At 42.2% G+C, this 26,512-nt stretch overlaps 1 protein-coding gene across 1 annotated transcript in view; it reads left to right on the forward strand.

Moving 5' to 3' along the window:
* The window catches only part of psmc6 (proteasome 26S subunit, ATPase 6), a 32,302-nt gene extending 7,443 nt beyond the window's left edge, over positions 1 to 24,859 (forward strand). Inside the window, exons 5-14 of the mRNA XM_049590701.1 lie at positions 8,168 to 8,235; positions 13,854 to 13,968; positions 14,223 to 14,310; positions 17,238 to 17,299; positions 17,433 to 17,556; positions 18,139 to 18,200; positions 22,523 to 22,643; positions 22,718 to 22,798; positions 24,296 to 24,367; positions 24,448 to 24,859. Coding sequence (XP_049446658.1) covers positions 8,168 to 8,235; positions 13,854 to 13,968; positions 14,223 to 14,310; positions 17,238 to 17,299; positions 17,433 to 17,556; positions 18,139 to 18,200; positions 22,523 to 22,643; positions 22,718 to 22,798; positions 24,296 to 24,367; positions 24,448 to 24,566 — 912 coding nt within the window. The 3' untranslated portion in view covers positions 24,567 to 24,859. The remainder of the gene's footprint in view (positions 1 to 8,167; positions 8,236 to 13,853; positions 13,969 to 14,222; positions 14,311 to 17,237; positions 17,300 to 17,432; positions 17,557 to 18,138; positions 18,201 to 22,522; positions 22,644 to 22,717; positions 22,799 to 24,295; positions 24,368 to 24,447) is intronic.
* Positions 24,860 to 26,512: the final 1,653 nt, after the last annotated feature.

Here is a 26,512-nt window from a genome sequence, read left to right on the forward strand (position 1 = left end):
CCTCCCGCTCCCGTCTCAAACACGGAGGTCTCCCTCTCCGCACTGCCGACCTGTAACCGTAACAACTGTGTGACAGAAACTCAGTGCTTTGGTCATTAAATAATGTCGGGCTCGGTTCGTGTTCGGACAGAAATATGCTGCCCGTGCCGCACTCGAACACACACACACAAACACACGGAAAACCGGACATTATCATCAGTTTATAAAAACCCCCCGGACACCCCGGCGAGACGTGAAAAGTGGACATGTCCGGGCAAAAGAGGACGTTTGGTCAGCCTAGGTCATAGGCTATATTCGCTGATTCCTGATGCCGCATTTTAGGCAGTATCAGAGGCATTTCCGATACTGGTATTGGTATCTGTACAACTCTAAATTTAATTTTGCATTGGAGCAAGAGTTTAGTGCCACTGCTATTGGAGTTAATGGGGTGAGCACAGCAAATCACACTGTAACTCATCATATCTTTGTTATTTCAACATAAAGTGAAAAATTCTTCCGTCAGATTAAAAAAAAAAAAAAAAAACACATTATGTGATGCTTACTGACGTTTTATATCTAAATATGCACGTTAGTTTTCCTTGTTATTGGTCTCTAAATAGATCATGGCTCTGTCCAGCAGCTGCATCTCAGCCCCTGTTGCATCCAAGATAGCTAATGCTACTTGCTGTTAGGGCACATGTATTTGGTTTTTAATAACTGTTCTAATTTGAAACTGTTACCCCTATGGACCTGAACGATGCAAAGTGCGTCCAAATTCACACCTGTTTTTCTCTATGGATTTTCTCCACAACCGTTTGTCATAGGGAGAACACACGTGAAACAGCGGAACCGCAGCTTTCCGACAAGCCCAAGCACTTGTCGGTAGTCCAGTGTTTTCACAACGAAGATTATAAAGTTACACTGAAATTATGTATAACAAAGCTTTCATACAGCTTTGCACACACATTACTCTTGGGTGGATCTTGGATGGATGTAAGGTCGCACAGAAATGCCACACATCACATGAAAGCGCAGGACCTGAGCTTTCCGATGAGACCAAACACATCATTGTGTTTGTGTCAAATCCCATCACGCTATAAATACAGATCAAATGTCTACAAAATAAAAACCTGACGAATTTCTTTACAATCCATTATACAGATCTTGTTATCACTCACTTCATATAGTGAGGTATAATATCATTACTATTTTTCTGTTATCTTAGATGTAAATATTGCATGTTTCCTTCAAATAAAACACATTTTTGACTTATGAATGACTCAATGGAATATCTTACAATAATGAAAAAACACTAGCAATTATGTCTGCCTGGCACAAACCACATGTTTTGGACAACTGTGAAGTGACAGAATGCCCCACCATCATGGTTTTTATATTGCCAGATTCTAGAGTCTCCCCTCTTCATACATGGCAGAATATGTCTACTTCCAACTTGCTATGTTGAGATACATGTAAAAATGTAAGAATTTAGTAACACACATTTTTTTTCATTGATATATAAAAATTTATATAAAATACAGGCACATAGAAGGACATGGAATGATGGAAAATCTCGATAGCCCCCAGATTGTCTTGGAAAAAAAACGAAAAAAACCCCAAAATATAGCATGTGTATGTAGCCTTTATAATGACTGTGATATGAGCTTAAAAGTAAAGGCAGTAAAAATACCCCCAAAAAGACCTAGGGCCCACTTAAGGATCAACTTGTCAAATCTCTGTTGGGTTATGGTAGGGGCATGTCCCACCACTGAAGAACTGTGCTGCTACACTGCCCTGTGTGTGGGGGTCACGGTGCTCCACCTCATCTTGCGCACCCCTCTTTTTGGCATGCTCCAGTTCCTTTTCCAAGGAAGCCATATGGGATGGGTGTATTCTCTCGAGAAGAAATAACATTGATTCATGTAGCTGCTTGTACACATAATTGGTTTAAGAAAATCAAGCCCGTTTAAATTAATGGATATTGCACCTAATGTGAATTTGAATGTTAACCTTGAAAGGGGATGCACTACATGTTTCAGCCCATTGAAAATCAATGTATTTCAGTACAATGCAATACATTACAAAACTATGTAGGATACTGTTCATGGCATTGAAGAGGGTGGGGCATGTTTCATTGCATGCCATATCTCATGTAGAAGGCATAGGTTTTCAGCAAAATTCATCATTTAGAGTGTTTGACCTGCTTTAATCTCTTTTCCATCTCTTCTTCCATATCTTGCACAAAACATTCCTAACTATATGAATCAGTTATATTTTAACTTAATAATCTGTTAATTGGTTATATTTTAAGTTTCAATTTTCCTCAATGCCATGGACGGCATAGTCCTGTAATGCATTGTAGCCTATACTGAAATACACTGACATTAAATCAATGTATGTGATATAAACAGCTAGTCATTCATCATGGCTAGACCATCGTTTTAAAATATAAGGGTCTTTTCTTTTTTTAAAGAGCTTTTCTGCTCTTACTTCTGCATCCCTCCTAAACTATACTAGCTGAACATTTACCCAACATTGGTATATTGCATCCCCACACCAATTCCTTGAATTATCCTTCATTACTGGGCTATAGGCTGTGTAAGTCGGGTGATAGTCTAGGCTATCTAACTCTCAATCATCACCTGAATATGGGTTCTCAGATTTGTGTTCGACGTCTTTGACGTTGAAAGAAGTTTCTTCTTTGGGTGACAAAGCAGGCACTTAAATATATGTTTTGTCTGTGGGCTCACACAAACTCATATATTTGCCCAGATATGGCCAAGGTGACTGAGTAGAGTTCTCTCCTCCTCCACCTCCTTCTTCCATCGCTCGTTCCCTTGACTAGTTTCGTTTCATTTTTGTTGTTCAGCCCAGGTGAAACCGCATGGGTCTTCTGTGTCTTTGGTCTTATTTTTTCATGCAGTTAATGAGAGGAATCGTTAAGATTACTTAATGATGGCAAATCTGGATAGCCCAAATGATATTTAATATTAATAATAATATCCAGGAGGACTAACATTGGATAATGTTTCCTGTGCGGAGGGCTCCGGAGTGCTGGAGCTGTGACGGAGCCGGAATGCAGCACAGCCGCAGCTGGTAGAAACACACACATTGACTAGAATTGAATCCTATTAGCTCCGCTGCCGTGCCGGAGCGGAGATGCAACCAACACGCATCTGGTGGAAATAGGCCGTTACAGCCTCTCTAGCTTATTAATTGTTGTCATGACAAATTTGTGCTAGCAAATTAACATTAGATAACTAATGGTAGTAGGAATGTAAATCACTGAGGCAATCTGCAAGTCACTGCAGCATACGGTCAGGTCTTAGTTTGGCAGATATTTACCATGTCCTTGTCATGTCATTTCCTTATTTTATAGTTTCCTTGCCAAGAACTTGGAAATAGGCTTGTCACGAGACCAGAATTTCAGTAGTCGATGCCAACACCAGTGATTTTTCACGACTCTCGATATTCATTGGATACCACGATAAAAATAAAATAAAAAAACAGAAATTGAAACTCACTCACCTTGAATTCTTTAAACAAGTCGGGGTGTCTTGTCTTTTAAGTATTTCGCCAGGTTTGAAGTGTTTCCTCCTTTTGCTCTGGAAACTTCAGAGGCACCGTTTGCACACTGGTTTTTGCGAGTTTATAATTACTCCGCTTTCATCTGCCTCAAACCGAACCCGACCATAATTTCCCGCCACTATCCTCGGGCTCGGACAGGCCGGCCTCCTCATAATAGACCTAGGCTATGGAACCAACTACTCGGTGTTGTACTAAGTGCAGCGCGATGCTGGTATATGACAGCAAAAGACGGGGACCTCAGCACTTAAGAGGCACATGACAAAGGCTTGCCATGGAAAGAAAGATGAGAGTCACCTTCAGTGTCCATGTTTGTATCCTTAAAAAAAAAATCAGGTTTGAACCGGGCTCGGGCTCATAATTAGAGTTAAATGGATGGGCCGGGCCGGGCTCGGACAGACTGACGCGCGCGTATACTGCCCCCGTTAGTTCCGACAGGAATCGACACGGCCTGCTGAGGGCAAAGTTGTATCCGGTACTTAGGGTACTAGGGCTGGGTATCGATTCAGATTTTTCAGATCGATTCGATTCGATTCGATTTTCAAGGACTTAGTTCGATCCGATTCACGATTCGATTCAGTTCAATTCAGTTCAAAATCGATTCAGTCAAGTATATTTCAATTATGATACAGAATTAGCTTGGATATTAAGATATTTTCTGAGAACTAACGAAGTATATTTAACAAGGAACCCTCCGACCTGGTGCATTACTATTAAAAATACTGCTTACATTAAGAATTGACCCCAAAGCAGTTACATTAGTCATCATGTACTTTTATTTAACATTACCTGACCAACACATACAAAATAAATATTTTAAATTAAATCTAATCACAAGGCAGACAATTTAAATGAAGTAGCTACAAAAAAATGTAAACAAAGGACATCCACAAGTTTGCTGCCTGTAACCATCTTATAAAGCTTTTGTGCAATACACTACAGTGGTTGTGATGCACACATTGACTGTATCAGAAGAGAAACAATATACGTAGGTGAACCCTGCAGCAAAGTGAACCCTCTTCCTCAGAGAGGATCTTTGCCTCCGAGTTTGTTCCTGGCGGCAGAGCAGAGTGAACCATCTTTCTTCTCAGAGGATCTTTGTCCCATGAGAACAGGCACACTGCTCTCCGTGTCTGTGTAAACAACGTTCGCTGGCGATTTGACAGTCACTAGAAGCACATTATGACCCTTTGAGCCGTAACGTTAGCCTTGCTGTTTGTCATGTTGCACAACGTCGCCTCTCTGCAGTCTTTTATCACGCTTGCTAATGCTAAGTTAACTTTACCAGCAGATCTGTATGAGGTACAAACTGAGGCTACAGTTAGCAGTGTGCTGATGCTTGGTGGTATTTCTTAATCTTTTCTGTGAAACTAATGTGCATTTAATAAACATGCGAGTGAAAATACTTGCACCATAGATCCATGCCTTCAGTGGACGCGCTTCCACCATTGTTTGCTGCTCTGTCTTCATACATTGTCTGGCCATCTCGCGAGATCTCTCGCCATGACCTCAGGTGCTAAATGCTGATCTTGCGAGACTACCTGGGTTGATAGTACTGCAGGCTGCTGCAGTCTGGTACCGGCTGTACAACACGTCCACGGAGGAAAATAGTTATAGTAAAAGAGCGATTTTTTTAATTAATGAATTGATATTTTGCCATTTAAAGAAAAAAATGATTAAATCGATTTTTTTCAATCCAGCTCTATACGGTACCAAAAAAAAAAAAAAAAAAACAGGTACCGACGTATTTTTTGCATGTTGGCATCAAGTTTGTACTGAAGTAGCAACTAACGGGGGTAGTATACGTGCGTCATTTGACATTTTGGAGATTTCTGTAGGAATGGCATTTTTCAGTGATACAATGGTGAACACATCTGTTCTGGAAACTGCTGAGACACACCTTTATTGTCAATGTACCTAAAAAAACAAACAAACAAAAAAAAGCCAAACATCTCTGAATGCTCAAGGTCTTTAGTTTGTGGCTATAAATGGTCACGAGTCTGTGATTATCCTAGAGGTCACGAGGGCACTAACAGAAAAGTCGATTTGTCGATGTCAGTGGCACAAGTCGACACCCCCCGGGAGGAGTTGACAAGTCGTGTGTTTTTTCCCTCTTCTCTCTCTGTGTGTGCTTGTGTACGGAATGCAATCGCTGCCTCTGATCACGCTGATACTTTATCCTTGACGGCGTACAATAAAAAGCCCAATCTGGACTCTTCATTATTTAGCAACTTTAGGCCCATTTCTAAATTGCCTTTTATTTCAAAGATCTTAGAAAAAGTCGTTGCTAACCAACTAGTCCCTGCCCTAAATAAGCATTGTATTTATGACAAATTTCAATCTGGTTACCATCAGCAGCATTCCACTGAGACAGCACTTCTTAGAGTGTCTAATGACATCATGATGGCCTCTGACACTGGTAAATGTACCATCCTAATGCTGCTTGACCTTAGCGCAGCCTTCAATACTGTGGATCACCACATCCTGTTAGATAGGCTCAGTAACTGTGTTGGCATTTCAGACAGTGCCCTTGACTGGTTTGCCTCCTACCTCTCTGGTAGAAGTTTCTCTGTAGCATCTGGTCTTTTTATGTCCGAGTCCGTCCTCCTTTCTTGTGGGGTACCTCAGGGCTCAGTGTTGGGTCCAATTTTGTTTGCTCTATGCTGCCTCTTGGAAACATTATCAACAGGTTTGAGGGTGTGTCTTATCATATGTACACAGATCTTATTCAGCTGTATTTGTCCTTTAATCCTGACAGGACTGACAGTCTGAATGTACTGCATGACTACAATTGTTTGTCTACAATTAATGACTGGATGGTCAACAATTTCCTCCAGCTTAACGCTGCTAAGACCGAGGTCCTTATTATCGCTCCTGACTGTACTGCTTCTAGGGTGGCGAGCTGTATTGGGTCCCTGAATTCAAATATCCGCTCTAACCTGAGAAATCTTTTATTTTTGACCATGCACTTCGATAAACACATTCACATGTTGACCCGTACATGCTTTTTCCACCTTAAAAACGTTGCAAAACTGAGATCTGTTGTATCACATGCTGAGCTAGAAATGATCATTCACGCCTTTGTGTCATCACGTCTGGATTACTCTAACTCTTTTTTCATGTGTCTCAGTAAAACTCATGTAGATCGCCTCCAACTGGTGCAGAATGCCGCTGCCAGGTTGTTCACCAAATCACCCAAAAACTGCCACATTACTCCTGTCCTGGCCTCCCTATACTGGCTTCCTGTCAGCTTTAGGATCCAGTTCAAAATCCTTGTTTTAACATTCAGAGCCCTTCATGATCAGGCACCTGAGTATCTGTCTGACCTGCTGCATGTATATACTCCCAGTAGGACACTTAGGTCGGCCGATCACGGCCTGTTGGCAGTTCCTCGCACTAGGCGTAGAACTAAGAAGCATCTTAAAACCTATCTGTATAGGCAGGCATTTTTTAACTTGTCTTAAGTGATTTAGTTTTGCAACAACTGTTTCACTTTTGACCTGTATGTTTGTATGTATGTATTCTTGTTTGTATTTTAATCCTGTGAAGCACTTTGTGAGTCCTCTCTGTGAAAAGTGCTATACAAATAAATTTTACTTACTTACTTGCTTACTATAAGCGGAGCAGACTCTGTGAGGAATGTCTGCAGTCGTTTGGGCTTTCATAGTCTAGCGCACTTCCGCGTTGTAGTTTCCTGTAAAAATGTCCGTGAAAAATCCCTGCGATGTGAAAAATACATGCCGAGCAGTCACTGGTGTGCGGAGCAGAGTCTGCGCGGTCGAAAAAAATCTGAGCTTTGCGCGCACAGGGCTTGCAGACGTCTGCTTTGAGTCCGTTCCGCGTACGTTCTGCCCGAGTATGTTCGGGCCTTGACAGACACACATCACGTGTGGAGATACTTCACTTTGCTCCGCCGTGTCAATGTGATGATGTCATCAAAAGACTTGTCAACTCGACTCGACTTTATTGACAGATAAGTCAACCTGAAAAAAATTAAAGTCGTTAATGTCTCAGCTTTCCGGCCAGACCCAACTTACACAATTCCAAGACTGCTGAGGGAGCCCAGTGTACAGAAATAGGTATTTAAATATAATAGGCAAAATAACACATTAATACTGCATGCAAAAAGTACATGGTATTGGCATAAAGTGGGCATGTCTGTAAAGAGGAGACTCATAGATACCAATGGAACCCATTTTCATTCAGATATCTTGAGGTTAAAGTTTAAGGGACCACTGTGAAAATGGCTGTGCTGTTTTTTTTTTCTTGTCAACATTTAGCCTAAATTTGGAGCTTTATATAGATTTCTTCATGAGATGGTAACATGACACGGTTGGTATCATTCTATTCATTAGGTGTTCTAGTTTCATATTATAGCAGTCATCACTTTAAAACTCAGTCTGGTCCAGCCTATTAAAGATGGGTATATGGACCTGGATTGCTGGTGGCCCAGCTGGTCTCAGAGGGTTAACACAGATTACAGATTACAAACAATTTCCAGGGGAAAGAAGCAAAAGATACTAATTTGTCATTCTGTTGCAGTCATTACTTTTTGACCAGTGTTTAGGATGTGAGCAGTCACCTGTGACATTTTTCTTCCTAGCTGGACAAGTCCCAGCTGAAGCCAGGCACAAGAGTGGCTTTGGACATGACCACACTCACTATAATGAGGTAAGCTGAATCTAATTGGACACTTGTTTATTCCCAGCACTGATGGCATAATTATGGTCTGCGTCTTGGTATGTGTCCTTCAACGTATGGCATTCAGGCAATGTCTTTGCCTGTAGGTTTACAAAGGACAGATTAACAATCAACACAAGAGTTGGGCAGTATCCAAATTTGGTTACCGTTAAACCTTCCCACATTTTCCCGGAGTATATGGTATTACCGTGACTAATTAAAAATCACTTTGAAGGGCTCAGAGGGAGTCGCCAAAATGTCGGCTTGCGCCTATACTGTTCAGAAACACAATAGCAAACATTACATAGGCCTAAGAATACTGAAAAATAACAACAAAACATGTACAACATTCACAACCTTTATTAATAAATATTTAAAAAAGTGCAAATGCAGCAGTCAACCAAACAGAATGAAATAACAACAAATTGTCTGTGGGCTACAGTCCACTTCCAGTACAGTAATTGACACAAATCATTAAATTAAAATGATTGATGTGGCTCAGAGGTAGAGCAGGTCGTCCACCAATCGAAAGATCAGTGGTTCGATCCCGGGCTCCTCCAGGCTGCATGTCGAAGTATCCTTGAGCAAGATACTGAACCCCAAATTGCTCCCGGTGGCTGTTCCATTGGTGTGTGAGTGTGTTAAAACTGAGTAGCAGGTGGCACCTTGTATGGTAGCCTCGGCCACCAGTGTATGAATGTGTGTGTGAATGGGTGAATGTGACTCGTAGTGTAAAACGCACTTTGAGTGGTCACTAGTTGACTAGAAAGGCGCTATGCAAATGCAGGTCCATTTACAGCCCTATAGCATCCAGTACTCAATCAATCAATCAGTCAATCAATTTTATTTATAAAGCCCAATATCACAAATCACAATTTGCCTCACAGGGCTTTACAGCATACGACATCCCTCTGTCCTTAAGACCCTCACAGCGGATAAGGAAAAACTCCCCAAAAAACCCCTTTAACGGGGAAAAAAAACGGTAGAAACCTCAGGAAGAGCAACTGAGGAGGGATCCCTCTTCCAGGACGGACAGACGTGCAGTAGATGTCGTACAGAACAGATCAACATGATAAATTAACAGTAATCCATATGACACAGATAGGCTTATCAAATAATAAAAAAGTAACAATAAACAACAAAGGCAGTAACGAAAATGTGTGCTATATACCACAACGAGTACTGTCTGTTGGTTTATTTTTCTAATCTATCAACATAAATTAAATAATTTAAAAGCACAGCTCTACAGCATCCAGTACTAGGGCATATCAAATAAGAAAAATAGAACAATAAATAACAAGGCATAACTGAAAATGGGCATATATAATCCTATCCTGAGAACGCAACGGGAAATACTGTTCGCTGGTTTATTTTTAGAGCGTACCTTTAGTTTGAGAAGTTCAACCTCTCCAAGTCCGAACTGTTTTGTCCACAGAACAGGCTACTCCTCATTGAAAATGAAATAAATACAAAGTATAATGATAACTATAGCAGCATCCTATGCTTCAAAACTATTCAAGGTTTTTTTTGCCAAGGAAGAAACAGCGTGTTTAGCACTTTTTTCGGCTGGAGCAGGGCACGTAGTGGATTGACAACTATGGCTGTGGTGCTGGCTGGTTCGGGTTGCGCTTCTCCCTCCTTCACTCTGATGGCCACTGCAGAAGTTGTGAAATTATGTTTTTCTTTCTGGGACAAACTCACTTGATGCGCGGCTTGCCATCTTTTCTTCTTTCTCACGTCCGAGCTGTGATGTGACGATGTCACATCCAACACATCCAAAAACTTTATCAAATGTCATCTCACAACAACAGTTAAGGGCAGTTATAAGAGAAACATTATAACCTACTATTAGTTTTAAATTGTAATAGTATTAAGTATAAGCTGGACAAACACTCATTATTTAGGCATTAAATAAATTATATTTAATATTGTACTAGTCCATACCCATTGGTAGCTTTGTCACCTTCTACCTATGCCAATCCTCAATGCCTATGTGCAGTTTCACATAAATTGACCACGTCAGTGAGTAGAAAAACATGGGACAGACAGAATGACACACTGACAGTTTCTGTGATTATGTACAGCATACCATACCATGACTTAGTCATACCAAAAATTAGAAGGAAACAAAAACAACATTCAGCCACAGCTGAGGGAGCCACAGCAATCGGTCTCATTTTAGCCATTTTTAAGCATTTTTCTGTTGTTGCAGCGCCACCCAATTGCCAATTAGAGTTAAATTTCTCCGGTCACCTTGAGGCGTCCTGTTCTACATATCTACCAAGTTTAGTAAAAATCGATAGGGCGGTTAGGCCTAGATAAGAAATTAGCTCTCTAGTGCCCCCATTTTGTTTGATCAGGTCAATAATGGAGGGGTCCCCTCAGATTATGTGTGGTCATATGCCTACAAAGTTGCATGGTGATCGGTTTATGTGATGAGCCACGCCCTTCACAATATTCATTGCCTTATAGAAGCTCAGTTTTAGTAAGTTTTCCAACTTTTGCCAAGAGGGAACTTTAGATATTGGTCCCTAGATTATGTTCACTGAGTTTCATGCAGATCGGTCAAACTTCCTAGGAAGAGATCGATTTTGTGTTTTTCAAAAAATTCAAAATGGCGGAAAATCTGTATAACTGGAAGTTATGGGTTCTTGAGGCAAATTTGTTCCTCATGAGGAGAGGCATCTCTGTGCAAAGTTTCATGTCTCTGCGACATACGGGGCATGAGATATGCCCCTTCAAAGTTTGCAATTTCAATCGGTTGCTATAGTGCCCCCCTTTGGCCAATTGATGTAATATTGCTCCATTCGCATCCTCCCATGACCCTCTACCACTGTGCCAAATTTCACATGGATTGACCAAGTCAGTCAGGAGAAAAATGTGCAACAGAGACACAGACAGACACGCCCACAGACAGAGTTTTCGTCATTGTAAGATCAGGCCCCTACAGGCCTATATATGCAGTAGATTTTTTTAATGATGGTAATGAAACTGATACGGTCGCTATTTTTAGATACCGTGGGATACCTTATTACCGTATTAATGCCCAACCCTTATCAACACCCCATGTTTTTTTATCACAGCAAGATGTGCCACTGGAGTCAGTTTTTGAGAACATGGGGTTGAAGCATCTGCTCAGACTGCTCCTGCTATGATTATCCTTCATGCGAGTCAGGGTTTCCCTCCAGTAAAATGGTTTAGCTGATGTAGTAAGCCACCCAGATCATGGGACATTTTTCTCTTGTCATCTATTTATTAGAAGATGGCCTCGACACACTCATGTCATCGATGGCGTAGAATATTTAGAAATGCAGAAAAGAAAATTTAAATATCCGAAATAACACGTAAAAATATCGAAATAAATGAATACAAAAAAACAGACTGTCATTCTCTCACTCTCAGGTGTGCAATTAAATTGGTCATATTCGCTCTTTTTGTTGAGATGGTTTTAGAACAAAGCCAGCATACCGGCTCGTCCAAATTACTGGGCTCCCCTCTGTCATTTGGTTTAAATCCAAAACACTCCCACACAGGGGCCGTGGCATTTGATTTAGGAACAAGTTCTGTGTCTTTCTCTTAGGCTCAACTCTGTTTTTTTTCTCCACCTCGTCTCCCCCTCACGAAGATCGCACTGTGTCTATTTTGGGCCCCCTCCTCTTTTCAATATATATGTTGCCATTGGGATCCATATTTAGAAAGCACAATGTCTCATTTCATTGCTTTGCAGATGACGTACAAATCTATCTGCCTTTAAAAACAAATGAGCAAGCCTCTGTTCAGGTCTTATTAGACTGCCTCAATGACATCCGATCTTGGATGGAAGTCAACTTTCTCTCCATGAACAAAAATAAAACTGAGATTATTTTATTTGGCCAACAAAATCTGTTAGATGGGTATGACAGCGCCATTGGCACCCTTAAGTCTCACTGCCACCCTTTTGCAAGGAACCTTGGTGTTATTTTAGACAGTGACTTTAGGTTTGATAAGCAGATAAGCTCTATTGTCAAAACGAGCTTCTTCCAGCTAAGACTATTAGCAAAAGTAATGGCATATCTCCCCCGAGATTATTTTGAGAAAGTTATTCACACCTTTGTTACATCACGCCTAGACTACTGTAACTCTTTGTTTGTTGGTCTTGACCAGTCAGCACTGCGCCGTTTACAAGTAGTCCAAAATGCAGCTGCCCGCCTGCTGACTGGAAAGAAACGCGTGATCACATTAGTCCTGTCCTTGCATCTTTGCACTGGCTGCCTGTTAATTTTAGGATCCAGTTCAAGGTTTTATTAATTGTTTTTAAGTGTTTAAATGGTCTGGCACCGTCTTATTTATCAGAGCTTGTACAGCCTCACAGTACTTCTAGAGCACTTAGGTCGTCAAACCAGCTGCTCCTGGCAGTACCTCGGTCCAGACTCTCTACTCGTGGGGACAGAGCCTTATCAGTGGCGGCCCCAAAGCTGTGGAACAGCCTACCATTCCAGGTTAGAGCTGCACAGTCTGTTGAGCACTTTAAAACATTACTGAAAACCCATCTTTTCTCCTTGGCGTTCAGTCCCTGCTAGGCAAGAATCCTTGGCTTTTACTCTTTTTACTTTTTTATTTCCCTTTTTTTTAATCTAATTTTTAGTTTTTTAAATTGAGCCCTTACTATTTCCTTTGTTTTATTTATTATATTTGTGTATGATTATTCTATATTTCAATAACTGTACAGCACTTTGGTCAACTGAGGTTGTTTTTAAATGTGCTTTATAAATAAAGTTTGACTTTGACTTTGTATGTAGCCCATAGCCCCACCTCCCACACAGAGACAAAGACACTTGATGACAAGAGCTTTCCCTCCGTTCATTACGCTAATGAACCAACTCACCTGGCTGCCAGACGATGCACTGCAGTGAACGCTCTTGTCGTCGAGTCTCTTTGGTGGAGAGAGATGAGGAAAACAAACACGCATGAATATAGCAGTTAATCGCGGACGGAAAAGTTACCGTCTCCCTTGTAAAGGGCCAGTGTGTAAAATGGGTTGAAAACAGTGACATCAGTGGTCAAATTCTAGATTGCAGGGCTCACTCGCTCACCCCTCCCGTCGGGTAAATGACGGCGGCCTCGTAGGGACAAAAAGCCTTGCGTGCGAGTTTTTCAGGAGTAGGTCTATCTAGCGACGAGGTGAATGTTTATTTAGAAATCTAAACCATGTTACGATATTGTAATGAATCCCTCATGCGCAGGAGACCAGAGGAGCGTTCGGGAAAAAGGCCAGTTTATTTGAGCACTCCAAAAACTCTGGTAACACTCCAGGGGGTAAAAGACTCTTCTAGCATAACAGACACACTTCATACACAAATAGGCTACTCGTTTACCATTCCGAGTGGGGACCCCCCTCCCCTCTCTGCTCCGCCAACCTCCAGCCAGTAAACAGAGCTCAGCTGTTTATTTAGCCTAGCAATATCTCCGGACTATAGTCGCTTATCGCTTATCGCGACAGGCCTAGTTTTGTGTACTGTTATGCTTCTCAAGCTATAAATGTGCCACAAAAGCTGAAAGTGCACAGTGGTTTGTGAAAGTCAAGGTGGTGATGGGTGTGTGCTCGGCATGTGTTTTTTGTTCTCCCACAGGTACCTGCCCAGAGAGGTGGACCCTCTGGTGTACAACATGTCCCATGAGGACCCTGGTAGTGTATCCTACTCTGAGATTGGGGGCTTATCTGAACAGATCCGTGAGCTGAGAGAGGTATAACAAAGCTGCAACAATAAAATCACATGAGACAACTCTTCAGTTTAGCTAATGTTGCTCATATTCCTATCTGCATGATTTGCTCTATGTGTTGTCGTTTAGCACAGGTTCCCAAAGGTCTTTTATGAGAGCACAGTTGTGTGGTTGGGCTTTCTGTTTAAGATGAGAAAAGACCTGAGACCAGATGATATATTTTGACTGCATTTTCTGTCCATTGAGTCTAAAACAATGCTGCTGTTATTTGGTGGCAGGTGATTGAGCTGCCTCTGACCAACCCTGAGCTCTTTCAGAGAGTGGGGATCATCCCCCCTAAAGGCTGCCTGCTCTATGGGCCTCCAGGTCAGTAGTTCACTGAAAATACACCTGTCTTCATAAGGCCATAAATCAATAGCATCCATGTACACACGTTGAAGGTTGTACACATTCTGCGTTTGCTGTGTGCAGCGATGTAGCTCCACCAGAGACATCTCGGTGCACTGCCATGATTAATATCTCCTCATCCATGGTGTTCATGGGGTGAAATGACGTCTGAAAACCTCTGACCTGTTGACTTCAGGCCTGCCTCTGCCCATTATGTAGTTTTCAAGGTGTAGTGCAGGGAAATATGATCCGCTGTGAACACTGTGTATTTTATTTTGAAAATTAACCGGATGTTTTATTGTGTTTCTGTGCACGACTTCCTGCCCCGCACAATCTGCTCTGTGCTGAATTGCTGCGTTGTGCTCTGGCATCTGGCAAAAATAGAAGTCCTGTGTATTTGTTGCGCAGGGCTCCGGAGTGCAGCACAGCCGCAGCCGGTGGAAACACACACATTGACTAGAATTGAATCCTATCAGTTCCGCTGCCGTGCCGGAGCAGAGACACAACCAACACACATCTGGTGGAAATAGGCCGTAACTCAATCAGTGCAAACAAGGGTTGCCTCCTTTGTCTGGCTCAAAGCCAAAGTGTTGCCATAGTGGCGCATTCTTTGATTTCTTTGAGACTAAATTGTCCGCCATTATCGACTCCCCATCACTATCAAACAAACTCCAGGCTACAGTAGAGGCCTCGGCACATTCGCACTCGCACCCCCTAGCTGAGTCCCCCGCCCCCCACTCATTGTGCGCTTGGCGAAGAGACTGACACAGGTGCCCGCAGACTTGGGCGTACTATAAGCGGAGAGGACTCCGTGTAAAAATGTCCGTGAAAAATCCCCGTAATGTGAAAAATACATGCCGAACAGTCTTTTGTGTGACACTAGTGTGCGGAGCGGAGTCCGTGTGGTTGTGCTTTGCGCGCACAGGGCTTGCGGAAGTCCACTTTTACCGGGCGGACCTCCGCGTACGTTCCGCCCCAGTATGTGGTCCGGTCGGTCTCAAAAAAAAAAAAAAAAAAAAACCCAGTCCAAGACGGGGTACCAAACCGAATTGGTATTACCGAGAACCGACCCAACCCTAGTGAATGGGTGAATGTGACTTGAGTGTGAAAAGTGCTTTGAGTGGTCGAATGACTAGATGGGTGCTATACAAGTGCAGGTCCAGCGTACACCGCATGCCATGTGACAAGGACCCACCAATAACAGCCCACAGATATGTTTCCCTCCTTCTGCAAATATCAGTCTGTGGTAAATATGAAGAAAAAGTTAATCGTTATAGTGCAGGGCTACCAGAGCTTTACAACTGTCTAGTCCTGCACGATTTGATAAAAATTATCGCGATATCGCAATATCGTGATTTGCAATTACAATATAATTAAAAAAAATGGTATCATTAGTCTTCTTGCTTGATTCATTGTTTCCCCTACATTACATTAGGGGAGCACTGACCTGACCTGACATAGTTATTGTTATGGACAGTGTAAATAAACATCAACAGACTGAGCACAGTCAAACACACTGCTCGCACAGCAGTGCAGCACGGCACTGTACGTACAGCGGAGCGAGCCTGTGTTGCGTTCAGGCGTTGTCACATAAATGACAAATTCTAGCACGCCATAGCACAACACAGCAGCATGTCAAGTGGGCCGAAACTGAACAAAATCAATGCTCAATTTTTCATTTGTTATTATATAGTTTATTATGGAGTCCGTGATTTCCCCGTGACACTTACAAATGTTTGCGTAACTGTGCCTGGATGTTGTTTTATGAGGCTCTGGCGGCTTTCAGTTGTCTCTTTGTCTTTAACGTTACACGGCTTGGCTTTCTCTCGCATGCTTTCTTTCTACTTTTCTCTCTGCTGTCTCAAGTGTTTATATAGACAGATCGTGTTGCCGTGGGACATGGCGACTTTAACTTTTAAACTTTTACACAGCATGTCTTTCTGTTCAACGTCACTGTACCTGAATCCAAAGTATCGCCATAAAATAGACAACTCAGCCTTTACTTGGTCGTGCTCATGCTCTTCTTCAGCATTTGTGTTGGTCACTGCTGCATGCACGGCACAAACTCCACACACTGCAGGAGAGGTAGTCCCATTCACAGGCACACACCTTAACATTTATTTACATTAAATCGCAAATCGCAGCCTTTTATGCGGTTATGTAATCGCACAGCCTGACATCGTGATTGCGATTAGATTAATTGTGCAGCACTACATCTTACCCACAAACAGCGCCGGGAAGATGATCAGCTCTACACCCAAAATTTCAAGTAATGATAGGCTATGATAGAGTTCTTGTTAAGGTCGCTTGGAAACCTTAGACACAGCCTGCCACTGCGCTCTTGAAAGCAACAACAGGCACAGAAACAGTTACACCCAGTGCTGGCATTTAAAGACGCAGCATGTGTACAGCCCCTTTAGACATCATTGGGTTGGCTGTAGTTCACGACATAGAACGTTCATCCACCTATCGGGAAGGTTGGTGGTTTGATCCCCAGATCTGTGGGTGTACATGTGAATGTTGATCTGAGTAGCAGGTGGCACCTTTGTATGGTAGCCTCGGCCACCTGTGTGTGTGTGTGTGTGTGTGTGTGTGTGTGTGTGTGTGTGTGTGTGTGTGTGTGTGTGTGTGTGTGTGTGTGTGAATGGTACTTGTGAATGCCCAAGCTAAGTGGTTGCTAAGACCAGAGAAGCACTATAGAAATGCAGCCCATTTACCATCACATTTGAGAACAAAAACATCTTTGATCAGGTAGGAAGGTATTTCTGAGACACCACTACATTTGTTTTAATGTGTAAGGTTCAAGTTATCTCATTGAATTTCAGATTCAATGAGAATTGCAAATATGTTACAAGTACAGTTGTGGACCTGTATGTTGTTTTGATGAGAGATTCCTTCTATCAAAGGTACTGGGAAGACTCTTCTTGCCAGAGCAGTAGCCAGTCAGCTAGACTGTAACTTCCTGAAGGTGAGTGTCATCACCAGTGTCAGGGCGCACTGCCACACTGCAGTGCAGTTCAGTCAGTCAGTTAGTTAATGTATATGTGTGTGTGTGTGTGTGTGTGTGTGTGTGTGTGTGTGTGTGTGTGTGTGTGTTGAAGGTGGTGTCCAGCTCCATTGTGGACAAATACATCGGTGAGAGTGCCAGGCTCATCAGAGAGATGTTCAACTATGCCAGGGACCACCAGCCTTGCATCATCTTTATGGATGAGATTGATGCCATTGGTAAGTGACACTGATGATCTGCTTTGGATTATGTTTTTCCTAGGGCTGTATTAGTATTTCTGTTTAATAATTTTTAAAGCAAGCTTGTATGCATTTTCTCATCTACCATGCATAGAGCTGCAATTCATATGTCATTTTCATCTGATAAAAGGGAAGCAAAAGGCTATAGATTTTATGTGCTGCCGGGTTGAAGAAGTGTGTGAGGCATCCATGTTTTAGAACTTGCAGCTTCTTTGCAGCAACTTCCATAACTGAATTTGATTTACATTGTCTACTGTCATGGCTACATGTCAATGTAGTGATTACTTCTGACTTGCCAAAAAATACATGTAATGACTTTTATTAAATTCCTTCAAAATATTCACTACATGTGTTGTATGGGTCTGGACAGACATGGGTGAAAACTGCAACTTGACTGTTTGGCAGAGGTATTGAACTGTGAGGCACTAATGCTAGTTCATTAAGGATGAGCTCCACATCAGTGCAGTGATTCAGATCATCCTCTCAGGGCTTAAATACTTGGAACGTGTTCTAAATTGTCACTGTAAATTTTCTGTCATGTTTGTGTATTGTTCTCTGTAGGCGGCCGTCGTTTCTCTGAGGGAACATCTGCTGATAGAGAGATCCAGAGGACTTTGATGGAGGTAACTAAGTCACTAAAATGTCCCAAAACACAGTTGTGGTACAGAACACACATTTGACCTTAAACTAATTAAACTAAGCACAAAAATAAGGATATTTGTGTTTGGTAGATTATTTCTTTGTTGTAACAATGCTTCTTGGCAATAAATCTTATACTGTTGGAAAGCCTGTTTATTTGCCTTTTAAATGGTGCCACATTTATAAGGAACCCATGAAAAATGTTCTCTGCCAATGCCAAACAGCTTTTTTTTTGCTGTTGCTATTGACTCTTGTTTTGAGCTTCTGGTACCCCCAGGTGCCTGATTGGCACCTGATTAGGCCCGTTTCCACTGAAGAAGTTCCTGGTACTATTTGGGGGGCAGGAACTACTACAGGAGCCTCCTCTCGCTCGGCCCTCTCAACCGCTGTGTCTCCACTGAGAGAGCAGAGTAGGAGGAAGGTTCCTGTAAAGTTACCAGGCTCTGGGTGTGACGTAATCGTTGCACGACCATTTTGACCAAGACGACGTAGGGACGTAGTTAGCTGTTAGCCGTTAGCCGTGTCTGTATTTACTCATTAACTCATTAACTCAAAAACTCAGTAAACGGTCCGTGAAAAAAGTTTCATGTCATAAAATTCATATTCATTCATAAAAAGTTTCATGTCGTATCCGACAACGGGAGGCTTTTAACAGATGACTTCCTGATGTTAGCTTTGCTGCTGCTGTTAGCTTTCCCTGTCAGCTGCAGCCACTACTGATGCTTTCTAGACATCATGATTTCCCAAAACTGAATAAATACCACACATAGCAACACAAAACTGCTTTGCTAGCTCACTCATGTTGTAACTAAGATATCCGCTGGAAAAAATATTTTTTTCACAGACTGTATATTGAGGTAATGAGTTAATACAGACACCGCTAACGCCTAACAGCTAATGGTTAGCTCAGCTAATCTACGATAACCATAGTAATTACAAAACGTCACATCCCGCCTTGAGTATATCCAGTCAGCACCAAGTAATCCCCAAGTCCCAGCCAGGAGTCTTTCGGGGCCGTTCTGAGTACCTACTCCGAGGCAGGGTCTTGTTTAGCCCCTGTAAAAGTTCCGGAACTCTGTCCTTCGGGGGTGGTTCCTGCGGTGGAGACATGCACCGACGGCCCTGGCCCCGTAAAATTACCCCAAAGTTCCTGCGGTGGAAATGGGTCTATTGTCAGCACCTGTGAGCTTGGGCTTTGCTACAGTGGTCAGTTGGTGTCTGCTCCAAGAATCAGCATGTCACGTTTGACTGGTCTGGATAGTGCCCATGCGATAGGGCAACTTCAAGCTGGTGTTCTGCCAAACCAAGTTGCAGAATTATTTGGAGTGAGCCCTAGTGCCATTTCCAAGTTTCATGTAATGGTGGATGTCAGAGACAGGCTGCGACGTGGGTGTCCCAAGAAGACGGCATCCCACAAGAAGGCCGTTTGCTCCTCTTGTCAGCAGTTAGGTACCGTAGGCAGTCTTCTACAGATTTGCAGTCAAGGTTTGCAGGGCGATATGGCTGACGGCTCTCTGCCCAGACAATACAGAACAGACTGCAAGAAGTCAATCTCCGGTCTCATAGGGCTGCCAGGAGGCCTGCCATGACTGCCCTTCACCATCAGGCCTGTTTTTGCTGGTGTCTGCAACATGTGCACTGGAACCTGAGTATGTGGAGGAATGTTATGTTCAGTGATGAGTCCAGATTCTGTCTACAGCAGTTGGATCGTAGGGTTAAAGTTTGGAGAAGACACGGAGAACACTTTGCTGATTCCTGTACAGTAATATCTATTGGTGGAGCCAGTGTGATAGTGTGGGGCAGCATCTCCCTCACTGAAAAAACAAGGCATGTCATCATTGGAGGCAATCTCTATCTCAGAGAGATATCGAGATGAAATTTTGCAACTATTGGAAATCCCACATCTTCACAGTCTGGGACCGAACTCTATCCTCCAAGATGACAATGCTTGCCCCCACAGAGAGGGGTTAATCAGAGACTATCCCCAGAATTTGGGAGTGGAGAGGTTCGAATGGCTTGCCAGCAGTCCTGACCTCAACCCCATTGAACACTTGTGGGATCAGCATGGGCGTGCTGTTCCTGCCAGAGTGACCAACACAACCACGTTGGCTTACTTGCGACAAATGCTGGTTGAAGAATGTGATGCCATCCCACAGCAGTGTGTGGCCAGGCTGGTGACCAACATGAGGAGGGGGTGCCAGGCTGTTGTGGCTGTGTATGGTTCTTCCACACGCTACTGAGGCTCCTGTTTGTTAAATGAACAAATTGTTAAATTGCCAATATGTCTTGTTTCTTCAGACTTCAACCATCCAGTCCTCCAAACAAGAGTCAAAAGCAAAAAAAAAACTATTTGGCAGTGGCAGAGAAGATTTGGCAAATTTTTCATGGGCGCAGCCCATGGCTCTGCTGCTCATCCCACAAATGCATGTTCCGTACAAATGTGGTACCATTTGCCAGGGACAGGGATCAGTTGTCGTATTGTGATGTCAGAAATAGATTAGATTTGTTTCCAGTGGGTTATTGAGTTTATATTGTGACTTTGTTGTTTTTATATTAGTGTTGCTGCTCCAGAAACATTTAGTTGTAAAATATTCAGTTATATTTCTGCTCTGAATTATTATTATTATTTTTTTTAATAATTCATTGTTAAATTTACAGTATTAGTTCTTTGAGAATCTCTTTCACATTCTAGAAAAATTGTATTGTATCTGAAATATCGCCAGTCAAATTGGAACCTTGGAACCGATTCAGGAAATCAGTGGCAATAACCAGTCCTAGTCCAGGATCAGACCCATGGGCAGTGCGGCACACTGGCTGAATTTTAGTTGCTACAGGGTACTAACTAAAGGTTCGTGCCCCCCTCCCCTGGTTGGCTACCACCACAAATAGAACATAATTCTGAGGGAAAAACTGTTCCAACATTACTCCTAAAGTTATTTTTAGAATGGATATTTTTGTTCACGGATAACTAGACTCACAAGTCAGTCTTTAGACACTTTGCTTAACTAAAGGCTGATGTCTTTCTCCCTGATTTTGTGTTTAGATGGGCGGATACAATTTCAGAGTTTAAAAAAACTCCCTACGTTGCAGAACCAATAGTAAATCCGCAGGGCGATCCTTTGGTGGCTCGTTGAACTCTTGTGCTCGTAAACATAGTCCGACTACGTTAAAAGTTTTAAACAAAGTCGCTGTAAGTCCTTCATTTCCACAATCTTGTGGACTGAGCACACATTTGATAAAACGGAGTTCAATCTCTCGGCATCCATTTTCAGGGCAGAGTGGTCTCATCTTTAATCTGCCACGGAAGTAGTTACAATGCTGAAATGGTGTCTGTATAAACAGGAGTGTGTGGGACGGGATCATGGGCAGCACAGGTGTGAAGTTTTGACAATGTGGTATGTGTGCAACCCATTGCGGGAGATTTTAAAAGTAGCTGTTAGCAATTAGCAATTAACTCAAAGGAGAAGAATAGTGGCCATAAGTGTTAGCAAATTGGGAAAACAGTGAGGTCTGGGAGCTCCTTGCCCTCCGAGCAGAGGACGAGATCAGGCGCCATATAACAGGGACAGGAAATGATTATTGGCATGTAAATGACATTGTCATTGTTTTGAAACACGTTACATGTCACACTAGAGACATATGCTGACATGTTACATGTGATGGCAATCACACCTCTTTTGATTCTGCAAAGCCATGAAGCAGTATATAATCGCACTGGAGCTGAATGATGCAGTTGTCGTTTGGTTGTGTGTAAAAATGCAGAGGCATAAGGAAGGGATTTTGTAGCAGTTCTTCAGCACCATCTCTGTAAAAATGTGAATAAACATGAATAAATGTAACTTAAATAAAACTGTAATACATTTTCCCATCAGTGAACATGATTTCTGCATGAGTCACATCAGTTAGATTATCTGTGAAAACAACTCCCATGATCCTATGCTCCTTTCTGACATCATCACAGTCCCTTCTTTTGTTACTGTCTTGATTGAGAGAGTCCTAGAGAAATGACAGAAAGGACATACTGTGTGTTCAATGTGTTAATGTTTGAAAGACTTTTAAAAAAGGGAATGCAGGCCCTGTAGCACAGTTCAGTCTGTCTGCAGTGTGACAACTTTGCTCATATGAAATAAATGCAATAGTGGCATGTAAACTTTATTAGCATTACATTTCAAAGATTTTATCTTTTATGAGTATTATTTATCAGACGTGCAGCGAGAAAAGTAACACAGTGGAGAGATGATTAAAAGTAGTGATTGATTGAGTTGCTTAATATGGTATGTGCATATGTATGTGTTTGTCCTATCAGCTGCTGAACCAGATGGACGGCTTTGACACTCTGCACAGAGTCAAGATGATCATGGCCACCAACAGACCAGACACACTGGACCCTGCCCTCCTGCGGCCCGGCAGACTGGACCGTAAAATCCGTAAGCTTCTGGTTCCTGTTGATCATCAGCTCTCTGACTACACAGAAAAACTGTTCTTTTATTCTGTTCTGCAGACATCGAACTGCCCAATGAACAGGCTCGTCTGGACATCCTCAAGATCCACTCCAGTCCCATCACCAAGCACGGAGAAATAGGTCAGTGAGTAGAGCTGTGACCTCCATGAGTTCACTTCATAGAAATAGAATGAGAGTAGAACGGATATTCCCATTCAAATCAGCGTAGCAGGATGCCATTTTTCTGTGTACAGCTGCTATGTCAACCTTTGTAGCATTTAAACTTGCTAGTCAACAGAGCCACAACCTCTGAGGCTGAGAAATGAAGTTTAGTGCCAAAAACTGCAGTCAGTCCCTATAGACATCCATGTTAAAATGTCCACCTTAACAGCAGAAATGAATATATTCACAGCCTGGTACAGAAAAAACAGTTGTGGTCTCTATAGCTAATTTCAACATTCATGACAACTGTCAAGGCACTCAAATACGGGCATGTTGTCAATAAGGAAGAATAAATAAAACCAAATAACACAAATGTCTGTAATGTAATGCTCCATCATAAAACTCTGACCTGTTGATAATTCTCGAACTGCAGTCTATGCTCGATAATACAGACTGCACCAAAACCCAAGTTAAGTCCAAAATGCACAGGTGAAGGTACACTGTAAGCAGAGCTGAAGCACTTCAACCATATACTTTTGTTTGTTTGTTTTTTTACAGTCTGTCTTGTCTTATTACAATTACAGTTTTTGCGAATGTCGTCAGACACCTGCAGCAATTAACACTATAGCAGGGGTCATCAACTAGATTTGTCCAAGGGTCAGAATTTTTTGAAGCAGACACTGTGGGGCTTTTGTGGTTGATTAACCCATATCTTGCTGGTTGGGCAGTGAGGATTGGATAAGTGAAGCTCAAACAAATTCCCATCTTTTACGAGCGGGATGCTGTTTAGGTCATGTCTCCATGCAGGACTGGGGACCAACTTACAGCAATCAGGTGATTATACTGAAGCAGCCCATACTAACAATAATTATACTATTTGGGGCAATTGACAAAAACGACATCTAAAGACATCTAAAGAAGTCCACATGTCTACAGACTACTTTAGTTTCAGTCAGACTTTGGATGGAATTACAAATACGTGGATGCCTCTCCTTTCACACTTTGCCTTCATAATAATTATCAGACACAGTGTGTTTCTTTATTTTCACCAATAAAACTGTTAATTGCACAAATCTAGTTGATGAGCCCTGCACTGGAGGGTCTGAAAAGTTGCTAAATCTAGCAAAAAAGTCGCCACTTTGGCAACACTGAGAGCTCCGCTGTAAATGAAAGAGGTGCACTGGATGTATAACAAGACAAAAGGAGATTATCATTGTGAAACAGAATGCAGTACAATAATCCTGTTCTCTCAATTATCTTTTTTCATAATCATTTGAAGCCAAAATTGTAATTGAAAATAAAATTTGACTAATTGCCCAGCCCTTCAAGCAACTAAGAGTGAGAAAGCTGAGGGTTAGACACACACACACATACACACACACACACACACACACACACACACACACACACACACACACACACACACAGGTGCTCTCTGTCAGCAGTCCATTTCCTGATGCCTTTGGTTGTTTTCAGATTTTGAAGCCATTGTGAAGCTGTCAGACGGTTTCAACGGAGCTGATCTGAGAAACGTGTGCACAGAAGCAGGTTTGATATCTTCATTAGTTTCATTTCCACAGTCCATGGTGTTCACAAGTTACTCTGTTCATGTGTTGCTTTGTTTGCAGGTCTGTTTGCCATCCGCTCTGACCGTGAGTATGTCACTCAGGAAGACTTCATGAAAGCAGTGCGGAAGGTGGCAGATTCAAAGAAGCTGGAGTCCAAGCTGGACTACAAGCCTGTATAAACCCCTCTGTGTCTATCTTGTCATTGTATTGTCAGGAATTGACTGTGTTCATGCTTCATGGCCAGGAAAAAAACAGTTTGTTGGCAACTTTATTGACCGTGTTCTCTTTCTAATGTTGCTTCCCACAAACATCAAGTGACATTCACTCAGTAAGCTCTGTTTCCACTTGTAAGTCTGACCTGCCTTTTTTTTTACACTGGATAAAAAAAAGCTGATCATTCTGTTACCCACAAAACACTTTTAAAACATGCCAATAAAATCAGATGTACTGAAAATACGCCATTATAACCAAAGTCCTGTGTTATTCTTATTACCTTTTGAGTGAGTGCGATGGACAGTCCGCATCTCGGTGACTGTTCTGTCCAAATCAGATGAAACAAAGTTTGTTCCTCACCTATAAAGCTAGTACTCTTAAGTATATCTTCACTAATATCCAGTGATTGTCTCTACATCCATGAGTACACAGCAGACTTTTAATGGTGTCACTTCTACAAATTGTTAATTATTGCAGGCTGAAGGAAGAACAGGGCTCAAAAGAGAAAAGCAGCACCTCTCATACTCCTTTCCAAAACATTTATGGCTGCAGAAATGTTCTGTTTCTAGTGTGCACAACAGCGCAAGACATCCACCACTACAAGACAAACCTGCCAACGTAACGGTTGTCTGAATCCTGTGATGCACTAAAAAAATTGGTTCTAAACTCAAAAAGTTGGTTCCCAGCTGGAACCAAAATAGAGCAGGTGTTCCTTGACCTGAAGTACAAACCATGTGATATCTACAGGTTGGAAGGAGAGGATGGAGGCAAAGGTAGAGATGTTAAGTGAGAAATCATGGCAAGAAAAGAGCATGTAGTAGTCTCATTAGAAGTTGCTACACCCTTGTTCTTTGGATAAGAACGAATATGCCTGTAATAACAGAACCAAAGTTGGCAGGTAATGCCATCCCCCATCTTGCTACTACGTTTTACTTGCATTGTGCAATACTCCATTGATGTCACATCCTTGATTACAATGGTTGTGATCAAAATGGGTTCCTTGGGCTGCATTCAGCCCTAACAAAATGTTTATTAAAACAGAAACGGTGGTGCATTGGACACTTAACCTGGCTCAAGGCTGGCAACAAAAGGGAGGCCACACACACATAAATCGGTCAAAAAATGATACATTTAACTTCAACTAATAAGCATATTAACTCGTGGAGTGTGTAAGTGGGAAAGGAATCAGTCATGTAGGAAGTGTGTGGGTGGGTGAAAATATGGTGTAATGCGTGTTGGCTGGTGCTGCAAACCAAACAAAGGATGAAGGCTGAGGTGCATGCAGCGGGCACGGCAGCCCATTTATGCTTTTTGGGAGCCCTGCCCAGATGGGCAGCTATGACCAGACAACCCTCTAACTCCACCCACCAGCCAACTTCCAGCATCGGGCAAAGCTGGAGAGGTTGTCACAACACCTTGTTGTATTTTGCAGGTGCACTGCCATTTAATACGGCAGGGTTTAGTTCAGTTCACTTAAAAGGGACTTTATTGGCATGGAAAACTTGTACATTCCCAGTAAAAGTGTGAAATGAAAAAAAAAGAAAAGTGTAGGCTACAGTAGGTAAAGATCTACTAGAATCTGGTTTATATACATGTCGCTGTTGATTTGGTACATCTCTGACACACCCACCAAACAAGAGAAGACGTACCTCAAAACCGGTCATTTTTCAAGGAATTGTGGTTCAGTCTGGAAACTAGCATATCAGTGCAGAACTTTGGAAAGATGATGGCGTTGGTGACAGCTTTTGAGAAGCCAGACTTTGGTGTCACTTCTGTTGGAGTTAATGGGGTGGGCATGACAAATCACACTATAACCCATCACATCTGTGTTGTTTACCTGAAAAATCCTTCCACCAAATTAAAAAAAACACACTACAGGATATTGGGGTTTTTTTTTTTTGTTTGTTTTTTT

Source organism: Epinephelus fuscoguttatus, linkage group LG11, assembly GCF_011397635.1.
Source record: "Epinephelus fuscoguttatus linkage group LG11, E.fuscoguttatus.final_Chr_v1".
Lineage (NCBI taxonomy): Eukaryota > Metazoa > Chordata > Actinopteri > Perciformes > Serranidae > Epinephelus > Epinephelus fuscoguttatus.